Consider the following 21,259-nt stretch of genomic DNA (forward strand, 5'->3'; position numbering starts at 1 on the left):
CAAGTAACTGCATGCCCTTAAAAAACAACCTGCGGGGCAAGAGCGTGCCATTCCAGCCGCTGCACTCGAAAGGGAGGCTGCATTTTGGGGGTGTGAGTGAAACACAGGGTCCTGCGGGCACAAGCAGCTGCTGGAAAACTTGGCCCTGGGTGTGTGAAGGCAGTGCCACGAAGCTCCTGCCTTAACCTCTCCCACAGGGGCAGCGGGCCAGCCTGGAAGGGCTGCATCCGCTTCCTCCTCCCTGTTCCTGCAGGCCTGGTGTCAGCATTGAGGACCCCAGCAGCGCCTCCTAGCCGAGCCCCTGAGCATGGCCTGGGCAGGAAGACCTGGAGCCCACGGGTCTTTCTGGGTTTAGCATCTCTCGGTGAAAAAGAGCAGCTGGGGGACAGCGCTCAAAGGCAGACACCTTCTGCCTCCCTCTCTGCACCCCGTGCCCCCAGCGCTGCTTGCTGCCTGGTCACTTACTCAGCAGGTCAGAAGCCGTCTTCTTCAAGGCGGGCGCACCGTCCTGGCTCCCCTTCGCCCACCTGGCTACCATGGGGTGCTGCTCCTGCCTGGAAGAGAGAGGGACACGTGGGGTTCGCAGGTGTTTACAAAGAAACGGGCCCAGGGAAACGGACCCTCAACAACCCCCCTCCCCCCACCCCAAGGGCCGGGCCTAGCATTCTTCTCCAACCCCTGGCAGTCTGGCATGGTGCCAGGTGCAGGCTCAGTCGTGTTTAAGGATTAAATTGCAGCCCCAAGCCCAGCCCTCAGGAGGGAATTCTCACCCTCCGGAGGGAGTTCCACCGTAAAGCCCCCTGGAAAGAGGGTGAACTGGCCCCCATTGAGGCCCACTGTCCGCTGGCCCCGGGCAGGAGGCAGGAAGGGGAAGTGCGGAGGAAGTAAACACTGCGGACTGAAGGGAAGAGTCTAGAATATTTTTACCGCCTGTGGAAACACATTATTGTTGTTGAGTCACAGACCATCAGAGTTGAAAGGATTGTCAAAACCTAGGCATCTGACACCCATTTCGCAAGCGAGGTGGCTGAGACCTGGGAGTTGGGACACACCCTCCTTCCTCACGCAGACGGTTCCCCCGCGGCAGGAAGAATGAGGCCAGAGTTCCTAAGCCTCGGCCGCCAGCATTGAATGTGATCCGTTTCAATTCCCCAGGTTCTGTTACCGCCTCCTTTTCTGAAATGCCTCTCCCTGAGCCTCTCTCTCTCTCTCTCTCTCTCTCTCTCTCTCTCTCTCTCTCTCTCTCTCACACACACACACACACAATCACACTCGCACACACTGCTTATCTGTCTTCCACAAAGAAGGGTACATACACTTCACGTTTCTTTTCTAATCCACCAATGATTGTCAATAATTGCAACAGTTACTCTTCTATCATTAAGTAGTCCCAGCGATCAACCGGTGTAGCCTCTTCCACACGCAGTTCTCACGGGTGTTAGTGAGTTTGGCAAATGACCTCTTTCTCCATCACCCCTCTGTGGGGATCCAGCAGCAACCTCACTCGCATGCCCGCTTTATCACTTACACTTTATCAGGTGCTTTTTAAAAAAATAGATTTTTATTGATTTCAGAGAGAAAGGAAGAGGGAGGAGAGATAAAAACATCAGTGATGAGAGAGAATCATTGACTGGCTGCCTCCTGCACGTCCCCTGCTGGGAATCAAGCCTGCAACCCAGGCATGTGCCCTGATGGGGAATCGAGCCGTGACCTCTTGGTTCACAAGTCGACACTCAACCACTGAGCCATGCCAGCTGGGCATGGTATGCTCTTAATTTATAGTATTTTATTCCTCCTCAGGAGGAGGGAACTGAGGCACAGGCAGGCTGAGTGAAATCACCCAAATTCTCCGCAGCTGGCAGGTGACAGCAGCGCCCCCCAGAGGCACCTGCGCCCATGCCGGCCACCACCCAACACGGGTGCTCAAGCTCAGCGGCCTCAGAACCCCCTGCAAGGCTCCGAGTTTCTGATTCAGTAAGTCTGGGTGGAGCCCACGAATTTGCATGTCTGACAAGTTCGCAGGTGATGCTGTGGCTCCGGGAACACAGGTGGAGAACCACCAGACCGTGACATACAGGTTAAGTTATTCCCCTCTCCCCCCACCCCCACTGCCTCTTAGCATCCTGATAAGACTATTGCACATACGCAATGCAAGCACTGTTGATCAGTTTCCAGAATGTCCAATCTATACCATCTTTATAGGTGAATGCCAGCTACTCAGTGGACCAGTGCTAGGTATTAACTTTTTAGAGTATTAACGATTTTTTTCCTAGTTAGTGCAACACTGATACCTTCTAAAAACCTAGAGCCCTGCTGAGTCCAAGTTTGTAAGTTTCCCATTTGCCTGTGCTGGGAAAACTTCTCTCCGTGTTCCGGGGGGTTGAGGGGGGGGTGGACCCAACAAGGTCTTTGGTCCTGCAGAAAAATGACCAAATGAAAGTTGGGGAGGCAGCGGATTCCCAAACCTGGACTTTCTCCTGCCTCAGGGAGTCCTTCTCTGTCCCTTCCATGGGGTGGTGGGTATGGAGGACTGAACCTCAGCTTGAACTGTAACTTCGGCTTTAATCAAAATTTGATGGGAATTTGACTTTAAAGCTCCAGCAAAACAGCTTCCTGTTTGTAAGAAAAGTTGCTCAAAAACTCAAAAAGCTTTCTTGGATGTTGAATATTACTGACAAAACAATTTTTTTGTTTTGAACCAAAAGGTGATCTCTCCTTTTTTTCTTTTTTTTTTTTTGCTATGAATCCAAAATACCTGGATTAAATTTCACTTTAAAGGTACACAAGTTTAAATATTAAGTAGGCAAATATCCAGTGACAAGGGGTTCACTGGACTCAGAAGGTTTAAAAGTAATTGACAATAAAATCAGTGAGGCTTAGCTATCCTCCCTTTGGATCCTGGGACCGTGGCTGCATGGCACACAGGACCTCTGGCACTGGCCTCCCGCCATCGTCCCCTGCTCCTCCCCGCCATTCAGGACACGCTTCAGTGGCTGGTCTGCCTGTTCTGAGTCCACTTCTTGATTCACCCATGTCCGCCGAGGACATGGATGGCTGTGCCCAGGCGGCCTTGGAAATGAACACACTCAGTGAGAAGGGATGAGGTGGCCCAAGTTGACTCAGAGAATTCCCAAGGGCGGCCTCTGGTCCTTGTCTGCAGGGAAATGACTCTTTCCTCCTGGAGACCCATTCCCTCCCTCGGGCCTGGAGGATTGAGGATGGCCGGCTGGAAGGGTGGCAGCTCCTGGGCGGCTGGGGAATTGGCCATGGTTCCTCAGAGAATCACACTGCCATTGGAGGAAGAACTAGCTGAGATTATGGCACATTCATGACCCCATTTCCTCTGCCCTAATGGCCTGGATCTTAAAGATATGAACCGGGATCTAACTCGCGGAGCTGCGGTCATTGTCATTGCTCATGGTTTGTTGCTGCCAGTTATTGGCCACCAGGAACTGTCCATAGAATCCCTCCCTGGGCTTGTCCCTGCAGTGTGTTTTCACCCATGTGTCCCATGTGGTCATGTGACCGCTTTGGCCAATGGAGTGTGAGGCGGGGTGACTCGGGTCACACCTGGACAGAAGAACGTGGCACGGTCTTGGATGAAGCTAGGGTTGGGCTGTTCCTTCTATGGGGACCAGGAGGAGGGGTCACTTGGACCCAAGCTATAACTGAACCAAAGCTGACTCACCAGACGGTGAGAAAAACTTCTGTTGCCACGAGCCATTGAGTTCCAGTGAATGCCTGACCACAGACACCCTTCCTACAGATTTTGTGCTGTAGGGTGATGGGCCTGACCTACAAGGTGCTGTGCTTAAAGGAACACGTAAAGCCATCAGCTGTCCTTAATATAAACTCTAAATCTTGGTCTGTGACAAAACGCGGAATAGAAAAAGTCCAAATGAACAAGATTCCAACTGGAAGAAGGAGAATGGAGAAAAGAAGTGAAAAGTTGAATACTTTTTCTCATTAAATACTTCTCAATCAATATTTAGATGAATCTTGACAAGACAACTTTTCAGGGCAAGGAATAGGGCCTTACATACCATGACTCGAATGTTCTGGGGAGCAGGAAGCCCTTGGTTGGGGACGTGGTGGCCTGGCGGTCTGTGAGGACAGACACACTGGGGGGTGCTGGGGGCCTTCATCATCAGGTCGCCGCTGGCTTTGGCTGAGAAGGGGGCACAGACACTTCCCAAAGCAGTTTCAGACAGCGTTCTAGCTAACCCTGGGAACAAAGTATTTTCTCGATGTTCTAATGAGGACGCTAAACTTAGATTAGATAATTCGCACTCGTTCATAAAGTCAATCCATGGAGGGCCACGTTGGCAAACCAGATCTGTCTGTCTCCACAGCTGTGCTCCCATCTACCACTGTCCTCAGATTCACGCACAGAGGGCCCCTCCTCTCACATGCACTGCAACACAGCGTAGTTCGTTCCCGCTCATTCTGAGTTAGTATCTGTTCTAGATAAAGAGCTGTGATTGATTTGTTGCTCATCCTGCCTGTTCTTAGAGGCGCCATGTATTAATGTAGTTCTCACATCATTTCTGAAAGACGGACTGTGATCGTTCCTGTATTCCAGGTGAGGCAACTGGTGTAGAGCACAGGGTCTGCGCCCAAGTCCAGGCTCCTTACCTCTGCACCCCTGGTTCTCCAAGTTCAGAAGCATTCAGTTGGCCAGGAGGTCTTGACACACACTTGGCTGGGCGCCACCATGAGTTTGTGACTCAGCAGGTCTAGAGAGGGGCCTGGGATCTGCATTTCTAATAAGTCCCTGGAGCTGCCCAGTTCTGAGACCGCACTGCGAGAGTCGGCGCTACACCGTTCGCCGCTCAGTGAATTATGTAGATGGCGCGGGAAATTCACAAGCACGTAAACTGGGTTGTCTGCAAGTTCAGACTCACTACCTTGAAACAAAGGAGCAGAAACAGAAAGTCCACGGGGTTAAATGAACAAGTATGGTGGCTGCCGGGCGGAGTGTCCAGGTAGCCAGGGGAAGTGTCCCAGGGGACAGAAGTTCAGGCACACTGGCTTATTCTACTGGGACAGTGGGTACCATCCCGGAGAACGTGGGAGGCCTGAGGAGGGAGCATGGATTCTGGGGCCAGGAGAGCTGCAGCCGGAAGGACCTTAGCCAGCCCCCTGCTCAGCCTCCGCTGTGCGTGGTGATTACAGGTGTTCCCAAAGCAAGTGATGTGGTCAGACGACCAGGACGCTTTGCCTACCAAACCTCTAAACACCCCACGATCTGCACCCATCGGAGAGTCACACCACGTGTTTGTACGGCACAGGCTCAGAGAACTCCTACAGCAAAGACACCTGCCTAACTGGCGTTTATCTGACATTTCCAGGACTTTGAAGAGTGCCAATCTGGTCTGAACTGTACTTTACGTCTGGGGCGGGGGGAGAATAAAAAAGAGAGTGATTTGTTCAAGGTCACTGAGTCAATGGCAAGGCTAGGCCATTCTATAGGCAGATGCCTCTCTTGGTTATCATGAAATATCCTGAGGTGAGTGGTCCATCTCACTGGACACTGACGGTAGGTCAGCATAGAGTAGGGGACCCCCAAGGGCATCACTTGGGGTTCATTAGAAATGCCAGTTCTCGGGCCCACGCTTGACCTTCTGAATCGCCATTTCTCAGTGCTGCCCGGGAACGTGTCTTACAAGGAACGCAGCCCCGCAGAGGCTCCCGCGGCTGGTCCGCCTGTGACGATGGCGTGTGACTTGGCCCGGTCTTTCTTTCATCCTCTTATCCACTGGAAAATCAACAAGCGCTCCTTTCAAAGCAAACCCCACATTTTGCATTGCATGGGAGCGTCTAATGATCCAATTTGCCTCTGTGGTCAGATATTTAGCCTTTTCCCTATGTTTCCATTCCATTGTTATTGTTTTGAATTCCGTAAGTCCTAAAAAGTCCCTTTCCATCTCTGAATGCGGTTTGCATAGTTATACCCTTTCCTCCTCAACGCAGAGTCTTTTTTTTTGTTTGTTTTTATTTTTTTCGTTCCATAGAACATCAAGCTTTCTCCACTCGGCAAAGACAAGTTTCAACACATACTGGGTTCAACGGGAGACTCATTTTCCATTTTCCATGGCAAAGAATCTGAGCACCGGAATAAGTCAGAGGTATCATTTGCCGAATGTGTTTGTAAAGACAGTTTAATTTCAGGCCCTTTATTTGTGAGAGAGCTGGCTAACCCAAATAAAACATTATCCATCTGTCTGTTGTTACGAGTGACCAACTTCAGCTGCACGTTATTACTTAATAGCAGCTAACTTTCCTATAGAGTAAGCCTGCGCAGCAGCTGAAGGGAGAATGGAAATTTCCTTTGGTCTACCCCCCTGGCCTCGCCATGCTCCGACATGTGAAGAGCTTGGTAATAAGCACCGTCTTCCTGTAATCACAGCAGGGCTCAGACCTGCATTGTTGTGAGATGACTGGGGAAGCTTATGTCTGAGGCGGGGAAAGAAGCCCAAGGTGGACCGACTGCATTAGCCTCCCGGAGGCCCTGCCCCCATCTTCTTGGCAGAGAAGAGGCTCCTGGGATCTTGTCTGCATTAGTTCAAAGGCAGCACAGACAAGACACCCCGTTTCCATAAGGAGAAGGAAGCGCAGAGCATTGGAGTCCTTCTGGTGTGACCTGAAGTAAGTGAGAGAGGAAGGCATCTTCTTTTGCAGACAGTGCTGGTGGAAAAAGATTAAAAAAATATATATATTTTTTTATTGATTTCAGAGAGGAAGGGAGAGGGAGAGAGAGAGAGAAACATCAATGATGAGAGAGAATCATGGATTGGCTGCCTGCTGCACACCCCACACGGGGGACCAAGCCCACAACCCAGGCATGTACCCCGACTGGGAATGGAACCGTGACCTCCTGGTTCATAGGTCAATGCTCAACCCCTGAGCCAAGCCGGCCGGGCCTGGCAGAGAAGGATTTCATTCAGTGTAATCTACTTCATGAAACCTCAAACTGGTCTCAGTAGGAGCGTGAGAAAAGGGAGAAAAGAACGGGGAGCAAGCAAGGGTGCCGCTTCCTCTCACCCTCATCGTTGTCCTGGAAAGCGGCTCAGGGCAGATCCCGGAGTTTTTACAAGGCGTCGTTATAGAATTTGCAATGTCTCAAGGTGATTTCCCCCTAAATAAACCTCTCACTCACTAAGACAGTGAATGCACCACCTTTAACTACTCACGTCTTTCTCTGTCTTGCATTTATAATATTTTTACGATGTGAAGGCATGGAGATACAGAAAGAGAATCACATTATGAATGTACATAGCGACTTCAGGCTAGCTTGGTTTACTGGCTTCATTCTGACCACTGTTCCTTCTGTTTAAGATGAATTTGTTTGTCTCTGATGGATGATTAATGGACTTGGGTGTGACTCACCTGCGTACGAGGGTGGAATTCTTCTCCTTGGTGATTTCTATGCTCATTATTATCATGATTGGAATCCCGTCCCAGAACAAGACAAGTGTGACTTTTGCTTGATTTGGAACCGAGTTATTTACCAATGGGACAAGTGCTCTAAAAGTTTTGAAATTCACTCTCACTGTCAGTCTAATCTTTGACCACATTGCTCTGATATGGAAACTGGATAGCACAGGGTCTCCGGGGAACACAGCTAACACGAACATTCTTGGATTGCAGTCCGTTTACTTTAGGAACTGGCAGTATTTCCGAACTGTCTGCTTGTCCCAAAGTTGAAAACATAGACTCTGTGAACGTTGAGTGAGAATAAGGAAATTTCACATGTCAAAATACTTCCCTTCACATTCAATCAGAGCCTGAGCCCTCTGAGAGAAGCAATACCCATCGGTAAACAGTGTGAGAAAACATGTTCTAACCATCGGTGGTTAATCAGCTTGAGTACTGTTGGCCCAATTGTGGTGCTTTTAGGGTTGTTGGGTAAAATACAAGATGTCCAGTTAAAACTAAATTTCAGATGGACAACAGCTAATTGTTTAGTACCAGGATGCCCTGTGCAGATGGGATATAAACATACACTAAACATTATTCATTGTCTGTCTGAAACCCATCAGAGGTTCTCTCTAGATACAGTACAAGGTGCTGAGGCCAGAGCCATGCCGTGAAGGGCTCAGTGGGCTCCCTGAGGACCATTGCCTTCATCCTAGGACAGTGGTCGGAAAACTGCGGCTCGCGAGCCACATGAGGCTCGAGAGCTGGGGTTTGCCGCTCTGTTGACTAATGAGTTTGCCAACCACTGACCTAGACTCTCGATTCCAATAATTACAGGCTATTGTTGTTCCTTGTGACTAAGCCCCTGTCCCAGTGGTCGGCAAACTCATTAGTCAACAGAGCGGCAAACCGTGGCTCGCGAGCCACAGTTTGCTGACCACTGTCCTAGGAAAAGGAGCATCTCAGGGTTTCAATCACAGCAGAGAGGGGCTCATACTTGCTTTTTTTGTGTTGTTAATCCTCACCTGAGGATATTTTCCATTGATTTTTAGAGAGTGGAAGAAGGAGGGAAAGACAGAGAGAAACATTGATGTGAAAGAGACACATCGATTGGTTGCCTCCCAATCATGGTCGGGGATTGAGCCTGCAACCAAGGTATATGCCCTTGACGGAATCAAACCCGAACCCACGGGCCAATGCTCTACCCACTGAGCCAAACCGGCCAGGCCAGACTTGCTTTTCAAAGTCATCACTTTGACCCAGCATGGGGAGTGGGTTGGAAAGACACAAGCATGGGTGCTGAGAGTCTGGGGAACTGGTGCTTTCAGGGACCCAAGCCTAAAATGCTGCTGCCTGGACAAGGGCGGTGCCAGCAGATCAAAGAAGTGAGGACCCCATTCCAGGTAGACTCAAAGGGCAATTCTAACAGGTGGGGGTTGGGGTGAGGGAGGACAGGCAGATGAGGTCCCAAAGCTGAAAATGAGGTGACTGGGATGGTGGGAGTTTACTGGCTCAGATGGCACTGGACCTTCCTCTGTAATTCAAAAAGCATCCCTATGTTATCAGATAGCCTGGCTGCCCAATGGTTTGCTACCCTATGGGATTGGAGCTCACTCAGTACTTTCTTTTTTTAAAAAAATATTTTTATTGATTTCAGAGAGGAAAGGAGAGGGAGGGAGAGAGAGAGAAACATCAATGATGAGAGAGAACCATCGTCGGCTGCCTCCTGCACACCCCACACTGGGGATTGAGCCCGCAACCCAGGCATGTGCCCTGACTGGAATCGAACTGTGACCTCCTGGTTCATAGGTCAATACTCAACCATTGGGCCACACCAGCCAGGTCTCACTCGGTACTTAATGTCAGTGCAGGAGGATCCGCCTGGGGTGAGGTTTGAGGGGGTGCACGGGGTTGCCTGGGACACCTAAGCAGAGATGAGACCGGGGTCTATGTGTCTGACGTTCAAGGGAGGGCTGGCCAGGAGGACCGCCTTTCATGTCTACAAATGGAGTCTGAGACATGTAGGCCGGTGAATTCTCCTAGACCAGTGGTCGGCAAACTGCGGCTTGCGAGCCACCTGCGGCTTGTGAGCCGCGGTTTGCCGCTCTGTTGACTAATGAGTTTGCTGACCACTGTCCTAGACAGAGAGTGTGGGAGAAGCAGTCCACAACGGAGCCGGGTAGCTCCGGGCCGGCGGGGCAGGGCCACGGCAAAGGAGACCAAGAAGGGGCCGTGGGTCCAAGAAACACAGCTAGTCCCTGACCAGAGGTTTCAAACCCACGTCAGCGTTCCTCTCGGACCAGCATGTGGAGGTGAATGGCTCTGTACACAGCTTCTGACAGAGTGATTTGGTGTCGCTTTTCCGACGGCGATTTGACAAGGTCTACTCAAAGTTCAGAACGATTTCTACTTTTTGACCCAGTAAGTGTAGATCTAAGAAGGAATAAGAAATGGCAGAAGAGGTTGTGGGGCGGGGGGGTGGGGGGGTGGGGGGGCGCTGTAAGAGGTCAACCGAAGGACTTGTACGCATGCATATAAGCATAACCAATGGATACAAGACACTGGGGGCAGGGGCAGGTAAAGGCATGTACTGGGGGGAAGGGGAGGCCGGGGGAGGTCAATGGGGAAAAAAAAACAAAGGAGACATATGTACTACTATTTGTAATACTTCAAACAATTAAAACATAAAAATAAATAAAAATAAAAGTCTCGTTTTCGCCATAAAAAAAAAGAAATGTCAGGATTATATGTAAGCATACTCTCTGCATTAGTTATACTATTAAAGTATTCAAACCCACCTGGATCACCCATGATAGAGGATGGATTTTACATTTTTAACTATTGATACACTGAAATGTTAGGTAGTCTAAAAATCATGGCAAAGCTAAACAGGTGAAGTTAGAGAAAGGCATGGGTAAAGCTGATCGCTCTCGTGGTCTCTCTAGGCGGGATTAAAACGAAACGCCTCTAAAATGTTCACCGCAGTTATCTCTTCAAAGGAAAACAAAATTAGGGTGGTTTTTCCATCGGATTTCCCATTTTTATGAAGTTAATCTGAAAAGTCCGTTTCCCCAGCACAGACCATTCCCAAACGTTCCGGATCTTACGGTAAATGGGCAGCGCTGACTGCTCCTACCGAGAAACTCTCCACCCGCTGTCCTGGCCAACCCGTGAGGGAGAAGGGACTCTCAGACACGCGCGATTGTGGAGACCCAAGGACCGGGCGTCCAGCAAGTGAGGGCGACTATCATGTTAACACAAGGCTCCTTTCAATGGACTGCATTAGCGGAGTTTGCGCTTCACCCAAGAGGAACGCTGAACAAGCAGTTTCCTGCCCAAGTGCCTTTGCTCAGACAGGTCCCTTGACCCTCAATTCCTTCTCTGTGCCCCGTGCCTGACAAACTCCTATTCGCCCCTGAAGGCCTCATTCAAATGCCCCCTCCTCCCGCTCCCAGGGAGAGAGTCCTTCTTATTGCTCTCTTCCGCCTTTTGCAAACTGTCCACACCTCACGACCAGACTCAAGGTGTTGATGTAATGATCTGTTTAGAGACGTCTCTTTCTCTTTAAATGAAGCTCTGTGGGTGGGCATTCAATTCGTCTTTCTTTCTTTTTTTTTTTTAAATATATTTTATTGATTTTTTACAGAGAGGAAGGGAAAGGGATAGAGAGTTAGAAACATCGATGAGAGAGACACATCGATCAGCTGCCTCCTGCACAACCCCCACTGGGGATGTGCCCGCAACCAAGGTACATGCCCTTGACCGGAATCGAACCCGGGACCCTTCAGTTTGCAGGCCGACGCTCTATCCACTGAGCCAAACCGGTTAGGACTCAATTCGTCTTTCAACCCTAATGCCAACACCAGGCCTGCCAAATGGTCGGGACTTACTGTCGGAGGGAGAAGTATGGGCAGAGAGGCCGTCCCAGCGAACTCAGAGCTGTCCAGGTTTCGTAACCGGTGGGGCTCGTTTGAAGATATGGGATATGATGTTCTGGGTCAGAGGGGAACCAGTTCCAAACTAAGTGGGGGTGAAGGTAGGGTGGGGGAGGGGCACACATATGTCACTGACTTGAATGATCGAGCTAGAAATAAAGACTTAGACTCGATTTGGATTCAGAGCACAAGGACTATCCTTCAACGTTCTGCCTTGAAGAGAAAATGGTTTTACATTTCTCAAACTGACCGAGTTGATAAGCACTTGGGGTATCACATACCCCATTGAGTCCAACACATCCCTCTCTGTGTGTGTTTCATATCCCACACAGCTTTCGCATGCTGACCAGCCTCCACAGTGCCCTCAGGGGCCCCTCAGCTTTACCTGCTTCCTTAGAACGGGCATCTGATGTGTTGAGCCGAGGTGATCCAAGAGCGGGCCGCAAGGAGGTAATAGCAATAGAATCGTTCAAATGTAGACTCTACTGCATCCTTTTAAATGTGTATATTTTGTGCATATTTTAAAATGTACATCCTATGTTAGTACAGCACAAAAAAGTGTATGTATTGTTCGTGTATGTGTCCGTGTGTGCATCTGTGTGTGAGTGTGTGTGTGTGTAGGGGGATTGTGAAATTTCGAAGCCATTGCTTTAGGCTAGTGGTTCTTAAACTTTAATGTGCAGATTCCGTGGGGATCCTATTAGGATGCAGATTCGGGTTCAGGGGTCCGGGCTGAGTTCTGAGAAAGGGCACTTCCAACCGGCGCCCAGGTGATGGGAGGCTGAGGCTGGAGGAGGCTGGGTGGCATCAGCCTTTTGCAACCAGGGCTGCTCATGGAACTATAGCACAGAACACAGAAGCCAGTGTCCGTGACGGGCCTCATCGCTCCTACAGTGGCCATGGGAAAGCACCCCTGCAGATGCTGGGAGAAGGCACCTCATTCCAAGAAGAGGAAGGTGTGGGGGCCAGGAAGGCCGGTTTCTCTCACAGAACTCGGCCGAGAAGGGGCCTCTCAGAAGCTTGCTGGGCATATGGCTTTAACTATGGGAGAAAGTTCAAGGTCACTAGCAGACTTTATGATGTTTTAAAAAATACTGTATAGTATCACAAACAGTCCTGTAGACAGCAGTTCTTTTCCAGTGTTTGGCTTCTATCTGGAAAGTTCCTTTATGGAAAGCATAGCTGGAGACCAAGGTCTTGGCCACTCCCAATTGTCAAAGATCCTGTGATGCTAGTGTTAAGGGGAATGGGGCTAAGTTGGGAGTTTCTGGCTAATAAGAGCTACCTCCACACAGTCTCACTCTGATGGGCCACTGAGGTTGGGAGTCAATGGGTTTCAAATGCTCCTTGCCCAAAGAAGAGGAGAAAAATGAAACACACACACACACACACACACACACACACACACTCATTATTGACAAATAATTCACAAAGTCTACCCACTGAGTCAAGTTTGTGTGTCCTAGTACAACTTCCCAAAGACTACCTTCATCTAGTTGAAACCTTATGCCTCAGCCTAATATCTGAGCCAGTATGGGCTATGCAAAAGTGGCTGCAAATACATTTTCAAATACCGGCATCGTCTATACTGTGTAACTGGTGTCAGCGAATAGTCACGTATGACTGAATTATTAAGACACTTCCCCTGAATCTAGGTCCACAACCACACACACATAATGCAGCCAAGCAGGACTTGGTCTCTAACCACCTTGACATCCAAGCAAGACCACACGTTCATTTTTAACCCACACAATGGAGAGGTTGGGGACCCATAGTCTAGGCTTCCTGAAGGTAGCATCTCAAGCTGTGGGAGTGGGGACGAGAGTGTGTGTCTAGTGAGAAGAATAGTTTGGAACATGGGGGTTTGGAAAAGTGCCATGTAAAGAACTGGAAGAGGAAGTGTCTAAAATGGTGCTGAGAAAGAGCCAGAAAAGTCATTGGGAGAGACCATAGCAATAGTATGAAATACTATGAAGTGCTGAATAAGATGAGGAATAAAATGTGCCCACTGGCTGAGCTGCCAGTGATTCTGGTGGAATGTGTGAAGACGTACTCCCGTAGGCTGAAGTGTCATCACACAGCCAATGAGGAAATGGAAGAATGTGGCATTTCTTTCCTCCTCAAAGGTCTTTTCCACACCCATTGATTCTGTTCCCCAAGGCGCAAAGTCAGTGTTCCCTGACAGGGAGTCAGCATTGTGCCACACCACTTGCAACCTTGACCATGGCCACATGGTCTTCAATCTTATCACCTAGATAATTCTTGTTTCTATCCCTGCTCCTCTGCCCTTTCATAGCTTCACCCTGCTCATCTCCAGCTTTTTCTTGACCTCCTTCCCAACCGACTCCCTTTTAAAACAAATATCTCTAGATGCAAATATAACCTTTCAAAAGTCTGTGTTTCTTTCCACAGCAATCTCTTCCCGCTGCGGGTTCTTTTAAGGCCCCCAACTCTCCTTTACCACTAAAATGTAGCATCACCACACTTAGCGCAGCATCATGATTTTCTCTCAGTGTACCTGTTTTCCCCTCCACGTGGCAAGTTCTTTGAGGGCAGGATTGGGGCCATGTTCATCTCTGTACCCACAGTAACACAATTCCTGGCATTCACTAGGTATTTAAAAAAGGTTGTAATAACTCATGCTCATCACTCTAAAATGAGTCAACAGAATAATAAAAAATGGACTAATAATCAATCCATAAATTAAAATATGTGAGTGGTTTCAACACATTTATCATTATATGTGAAGTTTTCTAAATTGCTTCTTTGGAGTGATTTATAATATTTACACATTGTTCTATGTCTGTGGGAAATGAGTTTCCATGGTGTTGAAATCCCCTGGGCTAACAAACCCTTCTTTTATCTGTCCTGATGCAGGCACTCCCAGAAGCTGGACTAACCCTGTCACTCAGTCAATGACGTCTGCTGTGGCTCACGAGTGCCCTCCCAGAGTACATGTTCAGATCTGGCTTTCCCCCCAAGGACAGTGTATTTCTTATGGGGTGATGAATCAGACCTGGAGTTGCTGGGAGGATTGAAGATTTCCAATGGAGAAGCAGGGTTACTTTCACAGGTGCGCTGGCTCCTTGGTCCTGTTGCTATCCATTCATTTGGGGGCCATTTTAGCAGCTTTCTTGACCACATCTTTAAGAGGCCCAAGGGCTTAATTTGAAGATCATGACACAGTCAAGAGGGAAAGAGGGAAGCCATGGATCTGTTGGGTGTATAGATGTTTCTCCTTATCCTCCCCCCACCCCCTAGTTCTTCCCATTAGACAGAAAACCAGCCCATTGATCTCTAGGATTTGTTTATTAAAATCAAAGGGGCTAAGTTTATTTACCACCTTCTCCACCAGGAGGAAGTAAACCTAGTTTATAATATGCTATTCTTATCACCATTAAAAAACATGGAACAATGGTAGAGGGTAATTATAAAACTCACACATAGCTTGGAACTGTAAATGATGACATGGGTCTTTGAACTCTGGTGGGATACCCTTCTGCCCTGGCCAGGCACTGAACTATGGCACTATTTTCTTGGAGGTGCCACTCTTCTCCAATGACCACTGATCTCCAACATACCATTCATTGACTCAATTATTCAGCAAACATGTAGTACTATTATATGAAACATGTGGTCTTTAAAATACATAAAGGTGAGTGAATGATGCATGGTTCTGGCCCTCAAAAATATTCCGTCCAATAGAAGAGATGACATATACATAAATTGTTATTACATCAAGCAGAATAGAATCCTCATGTTTAAGCCCTGTCTCATGAACATTTCTATACTTCTACCATAAAACTTATGTTATTCATTGGTTCATATTTCTCTCTCATTCTAAATACTATAGAGGTATTAAGGCAGGGACCCTGTCCTATTCTACTCTATATTGCTGTATATAACAGTCTTCGTGACTCACATGCATGAATGAGATATGTAGAAGCATACTAAGGATTTCCTGGAGAAGGGTGGGTTCTTTCCAACTGGAAGAATCGCAGAAGTTTTCAAGCATTCTGCTGGGAAGAAGGAATGGGGGGAGGAGAGGAGGATTGCTTGCATGGGGAATTGCCCACAAAGAAGTATGGGGTGTTGGTAATGTACTTTTCCTGAGTATTCATTTGATGCAGTCAGAGAGAACACCAATGATTCTCAACCACGGCTACATAATATAAACACCTGGGGAGATTTTCAAATGCCCAAATGCTATGGCTCCACCATAGGCCAATTGAATCAGAATCTCTCGTGGAAGCAAGGAGAGGGCTATATGAGTAGGAGCCTGAGTTTTGCTACTTCTTAAAGCTCCGCATTTGTTTCAAATGTGTATCCATGGTTGAGAATCACTGTGGTACCTCAAGAAAGTTAGTATGAGGCCAGATTGGAAGCTAGACTGGCGATAGATTTTAAAAGGCCATGGAGGTTAAACTGAAAAGTTTGATCTTCCAACAGGCCAGAAGCAGCCAGGTTCAGCTAGCCAGGTAGATTGAGACAGTAGCTATAGAGAGACGACTTAGGAGGCTTCTGCATTCGTCCAAGCAATGCATGAACTCGGGAGCATCGCTGCTTTGGGTTACCACCAGGTGGAATTTGTGCCCCTATGAGATGTGAAGTGGTGATGGGGGAACTGGAGCTGGAAGAACCATGGGCTTTGGTGCCTGGATGAAGAGGAAACCTTGAATGATAAGGAGAGGGCATTGAAGGCATCATGATGACATTGACTCTGAGCTTGCTTGCATTGAGGTGCCAGTATCTAGGAACTAAATCTGGGGCTAGTCGTGAAGATTTGGGAGTCATTACACAAGAGGTAGAAGTTGACCAAATATGAGTCAATGAGATTTGCAAAAAAGAAAAATATGAAAAGCAGAAGGCAGCTGAGAGCAGATTCTTGGAGATTGCCTGGATTGAAGAGGAGAGAGGACTTCCTAGCAAAGAAGCTGGAGAAAGAGCAGCAGGTGGCTGAACAGCTATGTCAGTTCCTCAGAGGGGCAACTAGGGAGGCAAGATTTCAAAAAAGGGGATGTGACCTAGAGGTCCAAGATTTGAGGGTGGACCAGGAGGCACTGGTTCTCCAGGGGTGGGGCTAAGTCTTAGAAAGGAAAGGGGCACCTATTTCCCTCAGACGGGAGGGAAAGAGAAGTGATATGTCCATTACATATGTATGTATTGAACATAGGTTCCAGTTGTGGAGAAGGAGAATAAAAGATACGGAAAAAATGAGCAGTAGAGGATGAAAATTGAGGAACTGAGTTCTTAGTCCAGGGAATGATGGTCCTCTGGTGTAAGAGGAACAGACTAAAGGATGGGAAACAAAGGTGGCTTAGCTCTGGAGTAGCAGGTAGGGTTGGTAATAAGAGATGAAGAAAGAAGTTCAGCCAGCTGCAAAGGCCCCTAACGGGCTCCCAGGCAGGAACTGGTATCTTTGGTGACACCTATGGTGTCCTTGCCGTGGCTGGGCAGCCTGGGAACACTGCTGGGGTATGGAAGAGGTGGGCTGCCCAAAGCTGAGAACTGGTAAGGCCTCTGTGGTAATAGGTTACCAGGACTGGGGCTTACAAATACTACGTTAGAAACATAAACATTTGAAAAACCACAGAATGTAAATGCTCAAGGTCGCAGCACACTTATCAGCTCATGGAGTCCGTGTAGTAATCGAGCACATTAAGAAGCCTACTAGTTCTGCTATCTAGCTTTAGAAGAGCTATAATTTAGTATTGCTAGGTAGCCATTACTCCTGTTTTCCTCATCTGTAAAATGAGAGGTTTGGGCAGAATGACCTCAAATTTCTCTTCCAGGATGGCCCATGGCGAATATTTGAGTGCACGTGAGAGTCTGAGAGTTAATTTACTTGTTTAACATTCTCATCGAATGTTTAACTATCGGTGTCCAGCATTCAGCTGCAGAGTTAATGCAGTCTGTGAGGTTAGTGCACACAAAGCCCTTAGTTCTATGAGCCATTCTGGATTTCAAATGAATTGCCCTGTGAGAATGCACAACCTACATTTTGGTGGCAGAAATCTCCAGTGCTGTGGGTAATTAAATAAGATAGTTGATAGAACATTGAAACAGATTGGCTAAAATGATTAGAGATGAATAGGTTTTTATATGCAAGCTGGGGAAATCGCTTTGTGAATATTGGGTGAAAAGGGAGAGATATTGGTTAAAGGATATTGAAGAAGGAGGAGGTGGAGGAGGAGGAGGAAGAAGAAGAAGAAGGAGGAGGAGGAGGAGAAGGTGGAGGAGGAGGAGGAAGAAGAAGAAGAAGGAGGAGGAGGAGGAGAAGGAGGAGGAGGAGGAGGAGGAGGAGGAGGAGGAGGAGGGGGAGAAGGAGAAGGAGAAGGAGAAGGAGAAGGAGAAGGAGAAGGAGAAGGAGAAGGAGAAGGAGAAGGAGAAGGAGAAGGAGAAGGAGAAGGAGAAGGAGAAGGGCAAAAGGAGATTTTTCAAATATTAGGGTGGCCGTAGCTAGGGATATTAAAGAAAGTTATACAAATGAGACTCACCTCACAGAGCTAGGATTAATTTAGAGTAATATAAGTGGAATCTCTTTTATCACTCTCACCAATTGTGAATAAGAGCTAACCAGGTCTTGGGTAGATCCTGAAAACCTAAGGTAAAATGTGGTGGACTAGACAGAGTGTAGAGGTAACAGGCCAGCTGCTATTGTTTAACAGTTTAAGAATCGCATCACTTCTCACATGCAATGAGACTTGTGGGTGACACAAGATCTTGAAAGAAATACACCTAAGTGCCTGTGCTTGTTAGACGTCGTCTCATTGAAATCCCGGTCTTTAAGACTGGAAGCTCTGCACGCACTCTGCAAGTTACTTGTAAATTTAATCTGAACCAATAGCTAATTGCTACTTTTAGAAGCATGTTTGAGGCTTTATTATTAGCTTCACACCCAAAGCCTTTGTTTATGGTACAGTGTTAATCACTTGTTTTCCTTACACAGTTAATGCCATATTGGCAATCTCATGCAGCACTGCTTGGTCGTTTTTTTTAGCACTTTCACAAGTCGCAGCTTTCTGCAACTCTGTAAGATATACACTGGTTGAAATTAAAGAGTGGAGAGTAGGAAAAACGTTATGCCTGAGGTCAAGATGCCTCACTTTGGTTGAACCTTCCAGAAAGACCGGGTCCTCTGAGGTTCGAGTGCTTTTATTTTCCCTTTCCTAGTTGATCAGTGGGTAGCACTCCACTCAAGGGATCTTACCTTGAGTCCAGGTGTTGGGGTGCATCTCAGCTGAAGACCCCAGAGATCCGGGGAAGTGCAGAAGGGCCTAGCTCTCTAGGGAGGATGCTGGGAGGGCGTGTGTGCAAACCAGACCTATGAGCTACTGCCTAGGTGACAGCTGAGGGAGTGGGCAGGAACAGCCCTCCACCCCAGGAGGTGGGAGCTGGGCAGTGAGCAGCCTCACCCACCTCCAGGACAGAGGTCCTGGGCACCAGGGCTTGCAGCATGGGTGTTTGGTCTTAATGGATGAAAGGCAGCTCCCTTGCATGGGAAGGTGTTTATATCCGATATCACTCCAGTGTTTTCTGAAGTTATTTGACAACCAAACCTGTTAGCAGAGCCACCACCCACGCCTGGAAGGGAGCACCGTGTTCTGTCCCTTTTCAGAGGGGCCTGGGGACACGAGGAATTCTCTCTCTTTCTCCCATTCTCTCTGGTGGGAGGGATCGCATGGAGCCTCACATGTCAGCCGTTCTCAGAGCTGCCATGGGCCTCACACATTCTGCCGGGAGCCCGACTCGGGGCTAGGTCGCAGGTTTCTGTGTGTTTTTTCCTAAAACACCAGGCCCCTTGTGGTGGGTCATCCTTACAAACAAGTGGTTATTGCAGATTTGTAGTATCATGCTGAGTGAAACAAGTCAGACAGAAGGGGCAAGAACCATACGATTTCACTCACATGGGGGATGTAAAAAACAGAAAGCAGCACAAACAAACAAAAGACTCATAGACACAGACAACAGTATGGCGGTTACCAGAGGGGAAGGGAGTCAGCTCTATGGTGGCGGTAGGAGACGACTTCGGGTGGTGGGCACACAATGTACATACAGATCATGGATTGTAGGGTTGCACACCTGGAACGTATATAATGTTATCAAACAAGGCTGCCCCAATAAAGTTCATTTAAAAAACCAATAGACCCCGACCTAACCCTAAAACCTAAACCCAAGCCTATTCCTAACCGCAAACCTAAAACTAACTCAATACTAACTAAAACTAACACTAACCCTATACCCAACCCTAGGCCAAGCCTCGAGTACTAATGCTAACACTAACACTAACCTAGACCCTAAAATTTAACTCTTACTCTAACTGCTAACCCTGAAACCCTAACCCTAACCCTAACCCTAACCCTAACCTCTGACCCTAACCTCTGACCCTAAGCCTAGAAAATAAAACCAAACGAACCAACAGGACGCCCCGGGAGCTTGGCTGGCTCTGGTGTGGCTTTGTTTCCCATGACCTGCGTGCATTGCCAGAGCTGGTTCTTCCCTGGGCATCTGTGCTGCCCTGTGCACAGGATCTGACTATGTGGAATCAGATGAGCCATGTGTGGCAGGCAGGGCTTGCTTGATGATGTGGCATAAACAGAATAGCTCCCAGGCTCACCGCTTCCCATTAGAAAAATACTAAAATGCCCCCCAGCCCAGCTGGCATGGCTCAGTGGTTGAGCATCGACCTATGAACCAGGAGGTCTCGGTTCGATTCCCAGTCAAGGCACATGCCCGGGTTGCGAGCTCGATCCCCAGTGTGGGGCGTGCAGGAGGCAGCTGATCCGTGATTCTATCTATCATTGATGTTTCTATCTTTCTCTCCCTCTCCCTTACCCTCTGAAATAAAAAAAAATTTTTTTTAATAAAAATAAATAAATAAATAAATACATAAATGCCTCTCAGCCCAGGCCCTCAGTCCCCAGGGATTGTCCTTATAGGACTGCCTTCAGGATGAGCGAGTTCAGGGAGGGAGCTATGGACAGATGTCAGCAGTTTAGGGGAAGCAGGAACCTATACCTTTTCTAAACTTGCAAATGTTTAACTGACTTTCTATTATCTCCCACTCATTCCTCCTATCTCTGTTTCCACACTAGGAGATGGTTCCGTTATTTTGCTTCCCCCCGAGTTTGGGTTGATCTCTTCCTCTTTGGGTTCCCCCTAGGCTGGGAGGAGGCCTGGCGGGCGAGGAGACCCACGTGTGGCAGGAGAACCAGCTCCTCTACATGCGTCGGAGTCTTCAGCAAGTCTCATGTTCCCTCTGGGCCTCAGTTTCCCCATCTGTAATGGGAGGAGGGGGGTGCTGTACTAACTTCTCTGAAAGCCCTTAAAGCTTTAACTTTCTATAACGTAAAATTTCAAGGAAAAGCTCAGAGAGACTAGACTCCAAACTTGAGCTCATGGAAGCCGGTAGGGAAGTTTTATAAAAACACCTCCTGGGCGATGCCCGGACTGGTTTTGCCACTACGAGGGGTTGGAAAGATAAGAGCTCATTCAGCTCAGATCCCGCTGCTCTGAGGGTTTCCTGGTGCCCAGATGGAGGCGGCTCCATGGATGAGAGCAGGGCTGCCATGCAGAAATGTCCTTGACTATTGGAGAAATCGAGCAGTGAACATACCTACTACATTTAAAAAAAATTTAAGGCATGTGGCATATATGGAATTATATGTGACCCAGGTGATAAATAACATGAACATGCTTATAAATCTTTAGAGCCTGTTACTATAAATCGAAGAAGAAGAAGGGCCAAGGGTTGCCTTGGTCCCATCATAACTACCCGGGGAGAGTGAGCTACAGGCGTGGAGGAAGCATCAATGTCAATCAGTAAGTAAAACAAGCCGATCGGAGCAGGCCACCGTATGATCCCACCCGTGTGACACCGTGAGAAAGACAAAACTGAGGAGATG

General features: G+C 48.1%; 1 protein-coding gene across 1 annotated transcript in view; it reads right to left on the reverse strand.

The window, feature by feature from the left end:
• Nucleotides 1-21,259, reverse strand: part of KCNJ15 (potassium inwardly rectifying channel subfamily J member 15) — a 39,567-nt gene that overhangs the window by 3,881 nt on the left and 14,427 nt on the right. The window contains exon 2 of the mRNA XM_080655077.1: nt 466-554. Coding sequence (XP_080511203.1) covers nt 466-554 — 89 coding nt within the window. The remainder of the gene's footprint in view (nt 1-465; nt 555-21,259) is intronic.

Source organism: Plecotus auritus (assembly GCF_963455305.1).
Source record: "Plecotus auritus genome assembly, chromosome: 2".
Taxonomy (NCBI): Eukaryota; Metazoa; Chordata; class Mammalia; order Chiroptera; family Vespertilionidae; genus Plecotus; species Plecotus auritus.